General features: G+C 37.9%; 1 protein-coding gene across 1 annotated transcript in view; it reads left to right on the forward strand.

The window, feature by feature from the left end:
• ATP9B (ATPase phospholipid transporting 9B (putative)) overlaps positions 1-4,377 on the forward strand; it is a 156,059-nt gene extending 151,682 nt beyond the window's left edge. The window contains exons 29-30 of the mRNA XM_058175330.1: positions 437-469; positions 2,526-4,377. Coding sequence (XP_058031313.1) covers positions 437-469; positions 2,526-2,662 — 170 coding nt within the window. The 3' untranslated portion in view covers positions 2,663-4,377. The remainder of the gene's footprint in view (positions 1-436; positions 470-2,525) is intronic.
• Positions 4,378-7,748: the final 3,371 nt, after the last annotated feature.

A 7,748-nucleotide genomic window follows, 5' to 3' on the forward strand; every position in this document is an offset into this window, starting at 1 on the left:
CCTAATAAGTCCATCTAAAATATGGAGAGTAATTTAACAGTTTTTTTAGAAAATTCTTTTCAATAGTAACTGAATTTTATTAGCTATAGTGCTGAATTGCTATAGCTGTATAAAATTTGTTAAAAACAAATGTATTTAATAATAAAAATCTTAAATTTTATTTCAGAGGTTTTCATGCATACTAGGATCCCATCCCTTCAAGAGCTGAATTCAGATTTCTGTTGGGCTAACATATTTTCTAACACTTAGTATAGATTTTAAAAATAATGTTCATTTTTGCTCTATTTCTACTATACATGCATATATCAAGCTTTAGATGCTACTAATCTCTTTCTGTCTTTAAAATCTTACTAATAATTCCTTTATGATTTTATCTTCTCTTACTTTCCTGCCCTCCTATGAATCTATCCTTTCTTCTTGTGCCCTACTGGAGCAGGTATAGGCAGAGTGTCTTTTGGAGCTTTCTTAGGTAGGTATCATTGGTGTTTCCTTAATGATAAGATACCACTTAGAAGCAACTTGAAGGAGTATGTGTCTGTCTGTGAGTGTGTGTGAGTGTGTGTGTGTGTGTGTATTGGTCTCTCTACATACACGTACACACAAAGTTGACGTACAACAACTATTGGGCCAAACCAAGCCAAGAAACACTGACTCGATTTGAATCAATTTTTAATCTGTAATTAAAATTTTAATGGCTCATCCATACTACTAGTAGTCCTTGTAAACTAATGACCACAGTTGAGCCCGAAATTTCCATTGCTAAGCAAGAAACGTCTTAAGTGAGTTTTGCCTTATTTTATGACCTTGTTTGCCACAGTTGTTAAGTGAATCACTGCAGTTATTAAATTAGCAGCAGGATAGTTAAGTGAATCTGGCTTCTGGCTTCTCCTTTGACTTTGCTGGTCAGAAGGTTGCAAAAGTTGATAATATGACCCTGAGGCACTGACACTGTCATAAACAGATGCCGCTTTCCAAACATCCGAATTTTGATCATATGACCGTGGGGAGGCTGCAACCATGAAAAAATTGTCATAAGCCACTTTTTTCCGTGCTGCTTCAACTTTGAATGGCCACTAAACGAATGGTTGTAAATTGAGATTACCTGTACTTGATTTAATAAAATTATAGCCTTAAGAAATATATACTATACTTCTGTGATGGCTATTATATGACAAGAAAAGTTTTCTCTATTACTTTTAAAATAAAAATAAATATGAGGGGATCGTATTCAGTTTCAGAGATACTAAACTGAACAAAAACAAAGTTGCATTTATGTGTTATTTCTCATAAGTATGTTGAATAGATTTCTATTGTAACATACAAGAATAACTTTGTGAAAAAGGACTCACGAAGAGAGGTATATAATTAAAACATTAATTCCATTATTATTTAGTGAATAAATAAAATTAAAGCAATTGATTTTGAAAAGCTGCTTCTGTTTTTGTGTTTGCCTTTGAACAATGAAAGAGTTACGTTTACAGATTTGTCTTGATGGACGTGTCATTTGGACTGCTGACAAAACAAAGGATTAAAAAAAACATTTTTAGAAAAGTCATGTAACAATGAACTTGTAAAGTTAATCACTTCCTGGTATTTATTTCAAAATAAATAGTTTTGTCTTGAATCAAACTTCACTCCTACAATTGCCCATGTACTTTTTCTTGGCAATACTGCCTCCTCTCGTCCCCTCTCCTCCTCTCCCCTCTTCCCTCACCTCCCCTTGATTTTTATTTATTTATTTTATTTATTAATCGTATTTATATACCGCCCTATCTCCCGAAGGACTCAGGGCGGTTCACAGGCATTTAAAAACATATAAATATAAATACAGAATAAAAACAATTAAGAAACTTATTTGAAAGCCCGTTAATTAAAATATACAAATAAAACCCAATTAAAACCCATGAATTTAAAACCTAGCTCAGTCCTGCACAATTAAATAAATATGTTTTAAGCCCGCGGCGGAAGGTCCGAAGGTCCGGAAGCTGGCGGAGTCCGGGGGGAAGTTCGTTCCAAAGGGTGGGAGCCCCCACAGAGAAGGCCCTTGCCCTGGGCGTCGCCAGACGACATTGCCTTGCTGACGGCACCCTGAGGAGACCCTCTCTGTGAGAGCGCACGGGTCGGTGAGAGGTATTCGGTAGCAGTAGGCGGTCCCGTAAGTAACCCGGCCCAATGCCATGGAGCGCTTTAAAGGTGGTCACCAAGACCTTGAAGCGCACCCGGAAGGCCACAGGTAGCCAGTGCAGTCTGCGCAGGATGGGTGTTATACGGGAGCCACGAGGGGCTCCATCTATCACCCGCGCAGCCGCATTCTGGACTAACTGCAGCCTCCGGATGCCCTTCAAGGGGAGCCCCATGTAGAGAGCATTGCAGTAATCCAGGCGAGACGTCACGAGTTTTTCTCAGATTCTCTGCTAGTCTGCCATCCAAACACAGTATCTAACCTAAAATATGTCACAATGTGTCAGTGTTACTCTTGCCCTTCTTTTTTCCCTATATAAATTATCTTTTTTTTATTCCTATAGATGTTGCCTTTATCACAACAGTGACCTTCCTATGGAAAGTGTCAGCCATCACTGTAGTAAGCTGTCTTCCACTTTATATTCTGAAGTATTTAAAACGTAAATTTTCTCCTCCAAATTATTTCAAACTTACCTCGTAAATATGACGGAACACCTGTGTTTTTCATCAATACGACTTTAGCTAGAAATTGCTTCAAGTGTACTCATTCTACTTAAGTCCGTGATAGATTAAACAAACGAGGAAAATGATTACAAGAAATATGGAGCAAAACAGAGCACAAAGAAGATGAAGAAGATGGATACTTCTGATAAGTATTACAGCAAACTTGATTGACATAACTATCGAGTACAAAAACACTTCATTTTGTATGTGGCTTTTTAACAGTTTGAGTTAACAGTGCTTCTGAATTATATAATTGCTACTGTAAAGGATTTATTCCTACTGCACTATTTTTCTGAACATGAATAGAAGACGTTGTTTCCTATAAACCTAGGCCTTCCCAATTTCTTTTGTAGAAATATTCACTCCTATGTAAAGTATATCATGCCTAGAAACTGTAAAGGTCATTGTCTCTACTTGCTGCTATATGTAACTCTGATACATGCACTATATGAATTATGTACAGCTGTCTGTGTAGCACAGTATTTGTTTGGGATCAGTGGTCCTCTTTTTTATATATTCTCCATTACTAACTGCATTAAAGGAATCTGAATAGCTGAGGAATCGACAGCAGCCTTTTAACTGCAAATGGAGACTGGGTTGCACAAAATACTATGAAAATAAACTTCTGTACATAATTACATTACATCTACCGTCCTGTACAGACCACTGTAAAATTAATGTTCAGCAAATGTTTTACAGGCTCCCTATCTGCTTCATAATTGTAAAACTGTACTCTAGAAGTGTCAGCACATTACCAGACCTTTTCCCATATAGAGGTTAATTTTGTATGAAAAGTTCAGCAACAGTGCATCTGCAGCCTTCATTTATTTTACTGGCAGGATATACAAAAGCCATTTGGAAATGATTGGTGGTTATGCAGTGGCCATGCCTTAGAGATCAGGGCCAAACAATGAAACAGTGAACAACTATGAATACAGAAATTCTCCCAGGACCTGTGCACAGCTCCCCTTCCTGCTGATACCAAAAGAGGGCTGATTCACGTGTATTCCTCCCTGGGGTAGAGGCCATTTATTTTGGTTGATACAAATGAGGGTCCCCCACACTTCATGCAACCATAGGCTGCACCTAGAGCTCTGAACCAGACAAGTAAAATACACATTATAATCTGTTTACTTAAGGTAACTCAGGTAAAAAAGAATGACATGGGCATAATAGTGGTAGAAAATCTATCATCTTCCAGAATATGATTTGTGTACTTTTTGAGTTTCTACAAAACAAGAATAAAGTAAAACGACTCTCCTTGGTCAAATGTTATCTTAATAGTTGTCTAATCATATGTACTGTAATCTAGAATACCTTCCTCCCATGGTATTATTTTCTTTTTCAAAAGCTACATGTACATAGGAGTTCCATATAACCTGGTACTTCTGAAACATAGATATAAATTAACCATGTTTCTTTACTGGGCAGTTAATGACTGTAGTTATCAAATCATTGTTGTTAGCCCGAGTCACAACAAAACTCATTGTATTTCATCTTGTGCAACCATAAACTTATACCATGGTTAATTTAAAAGGATGCTAAATTGAAACACTTCCAGAAAAAGACTGTTGTTGAACTACTTGAGTTCCGATCTCCTTTGTTTTGAAGATATTTAATAGTTAATCTTGCTTTTAAAATGTTTTGAGCCATTCTTCATTATAAAAGCAATAAAATTTCCTTTCTACCAAATGCTTTTGGAAGTTTGTCAAATAAACTGTATTTGATATCATTTATTTTAAACTCTTTTATAGCCCTTTAATGGGTTAGAGAACAGTCAGTTAATTGCAATGCCCACTAGATGTCACTGGGAAAGGGGGTGGGTGGGTTTGCTGGCACATTGCTTTTTACCCTGTCCTTTAACTATTACTGGAAAAAAGGGAACTGAAATATCCCTTGATGTTTTGAAACCCTGATAAATAATTAGATACAAATCATTAGTCCTTAATGAACAGAATATTCAGCAATATTATATCCAGTCTCAGTATTGTCTGAATGTTTCAGTAACACTAAAGTCCCATGATGGTGATGCTGTCCATTCATTGGTGTCTTGTTCTCAGTGATTCAGAAGACCCACTCTCCACATTGTCCAGTCTTGTACAGCTTCTTTCAGTTCTTTTATGCTCTGGCTGGTGTTGGTCTTGAAAGTTCATTCTTCCAAACTTTACTCCGTGTTTTGTTTTGGTTTTTTTATTCTTCCAAGTCCCCGCTTCCTCTGTTCACTTCAGCACACATTTTGGACAAGAAAGGTGAAAGAATGCAACCTTGTCACACTCTGTCTCTATCTTGAACCGATCAAATGTTATCATATGATGTTACATAGTGGTTACACTGATTTGTGTACAGCAACTGTGCCAGCTTGACCAGATGTGTTGCAACCACAGAACATTTAAAGTTCTCCACAGCTTGTTATGATAGATTCAATAGAAGGCTTTCTTGTAGTCAATAAAGCAGATGTAGATTTTTTAAAAATTTCTTGAAATATTTCCATGATCTATTGAAGATCTGTGATACATAAACAGTGCCAGGACCCTTTCTGATGCCAGTTTGAACATCTGGTCATGCCCTTTCAGTGGCCGGTGCCAAATGTTGCATGATCTTATGGAGAATCTTGCTAGTGTGAGGGATGAGGATAATTGCATGGTAATCGGAGCAATGTTGGAGTCGTCCTTTTTTGGCATGGAATGAACACTGATTGTTTCCAATTCTGTGGCCATGTGTTCATTTCCCAAATTTTTTGGCACATGGCTGTGATAGTTGTGGGTGGTACAGGCCTCAGCAATTCTGTGGGGATGGGGTCGACACCTGGGGTCTTGTTTTTTTGGCAATTGGCTCATTACTCAAGTGTGTGTGTGTATGTGTGTGTATAAGATACCCATCACAAAACTTTTCTTCTCCAGTTCTTACCTTTCACGAAAGATAAAATCCTTTATCTTTCTACAGGGAATCTTTTCTGCAACTCTTGTACTTAAGGTTATTTAGCTGCCAACAACCAGACCTAAGTGCCTATCACATAACTTGCCAAGCATATTATAAAAGAGGGATGGAAGCTGAAGTTTAAGAATTACAATAGCCAATTTATGCCATGATATCACTACACCAAAGAGTGTAAAACCATGGATGAATGTCAGCAACCTCAAAATTTCAGTTTTAATAGCTATGATAACTATGCTTTTTTTTAAAAAAAAAATGTACTCTCTATCTTTGTGTGAGTAAAATTAGACTGTGCAGGGGAGTAATTTTAACTTTCTCCTTTATTGCCAAATCTGCATAGTCTCTGCCAGGCTCTAAAAAATACTGCTGTATTCACCATAATTTCTTCCTTCTACCTGCAATGCCATTTTTGCTTTTCTCAAATGCCTTTTCTCTATGCAATTGCCGATGTAAGAAAAGCGGAAGAATCAGACCTTGCTCCCTGCGATGAGCTTTGTTTTAATAGCATTCCAGGCTGATATTACTATTATTATTATAACTCAGTTGAAATGAAAATAATTAAAAAAGAAAAAAACCTTCAATGTGCTTGCCCCCCTGCAGGGAAGCAAATCAGCAGCGGGGAATCGAGAGGAAACAGTCCCAGCATTATATGTAAACAAACAGAAGGTACAATATCTTTTAAGGCTATTGAAGATGCCTAAGAATTTCTCTGATAAACAAAACACAGCCAGAGCTACATGATTCCCAACCAGCATTAACAACCTAACAGATGCCCTCAGCAGGGTTCACAGCTGTTAACTGTGCGAATAGGATTTTGCTCAGCCAATTTGGGTGAAAAGCTTCTCCTTCAGATGCAGAGCTACAGTCAAAAGGCCTATTTGCCACTCCATCAGCTGAAAGCCATAGATTTGATGAGTGCCTTCCACAGCAGAGTCAGCACAGTCAGATGCCGGGCTCAGAAAACATTCATGAACTGAGCCACAGTCACACATCTTTCCCTTCTGCTATTCACTTCTCTTCCAATGTACGGCTTGGACAAGTATTCAGCCACCTTCCCTTTGTCTGTCTGTCTGTCTGTCTGTCTGTCTATAAAATTTCTAAAGCTGCCCATCTCACTGTGTAAATCTGGATGGTGTACAAATAAAACAAGCAATTAAAACACATCTTAAATAACCATTGAAAACAATATAAAATAAAGATAGTCCTCGACTTAAAACGGTTTGCTTAGTGACCATTCGAAGTTACAACAGCACTGAAAAAAGTGACTTATGACCATTTTTCATATGATCATTGCAGCCTCCCCATAGTCATGTGATCAAAATTCAGATGCTTGGCAACTGAGTCATATTTATGAGCCTTGCAATGGTCTGGGGTCACGTGATCCCCTTTTGCAACCTTCTGACAAGCAAAGGCAATAGAGAAGCCAAATTCACTTAACAACTGCAGTGATTCACTTAACAATTGTGGCAAGAAATGGGGCAAAATCACTTAACATATGTTTCACTTAACAGAAATTTTGGGCTCAATTGTGATTGTAAGCCAAGGACTAGCTGTATAAATGAGATCACAGGTGAATGCACCGATATTCCACATACAATATAACTTATCTCCTGGGCTCCCTACAATCATGGAATCCCTTGCTTGGAAAAAGAAAATTACGTTTTAAGAGATTTCCAGAAGGACCTTTCATCTACATTTGCACTTGCCAAGTTGTAATTTTGTATGTTAAGAAGAACCTAAGGAAATGCAATCATGTATCTTGAGAAGAAGGGGGAGATGAGAAAGCAAAATTTTGCTAAATGAAAATTTCTTAATTTAAATTTTTAGAAGACCTTAGTACTTCACATGACTTTCTTGACCTGCATGCAATCACTGATATTTTTTTATAAACGATTAGGGCTGGAAAGGGAACGCGGTGGCTCAGGGGCTAGGACGTTGAGCTTGTCGATCGAAAGGTCGGCAGCTCAGCGGTTCGAATCTCTAGTGCTGCCGTGTAATGGGGTGAGCTCCCTTTACTTGTCCCAGCTTCTGCCAACCTAGCAGTTTCGGAAGCACATAAAAATGCAAGTAGAAAAAATAGGGACCACCTTTGGTGGGAAGGTAACAGCGTTCCGTGCGCCTTTGGCGTT

This window comes from Ahaetulla prasina, chromosome 3 (assembly GCF_028640845.1).
Source record: "Ahaetulla prasina isolate Xishuangbanna chromosome 3, ASM2864084v1, whole genome shotgun sequence".
Classification (NCBI taxonomy): domain Eukaryota; kingdom Metazoa; phylum Chordata; class Lepidosauria; order Squamata; family Colubridae; genus Ahaetulla; species Ahaetulla prasina.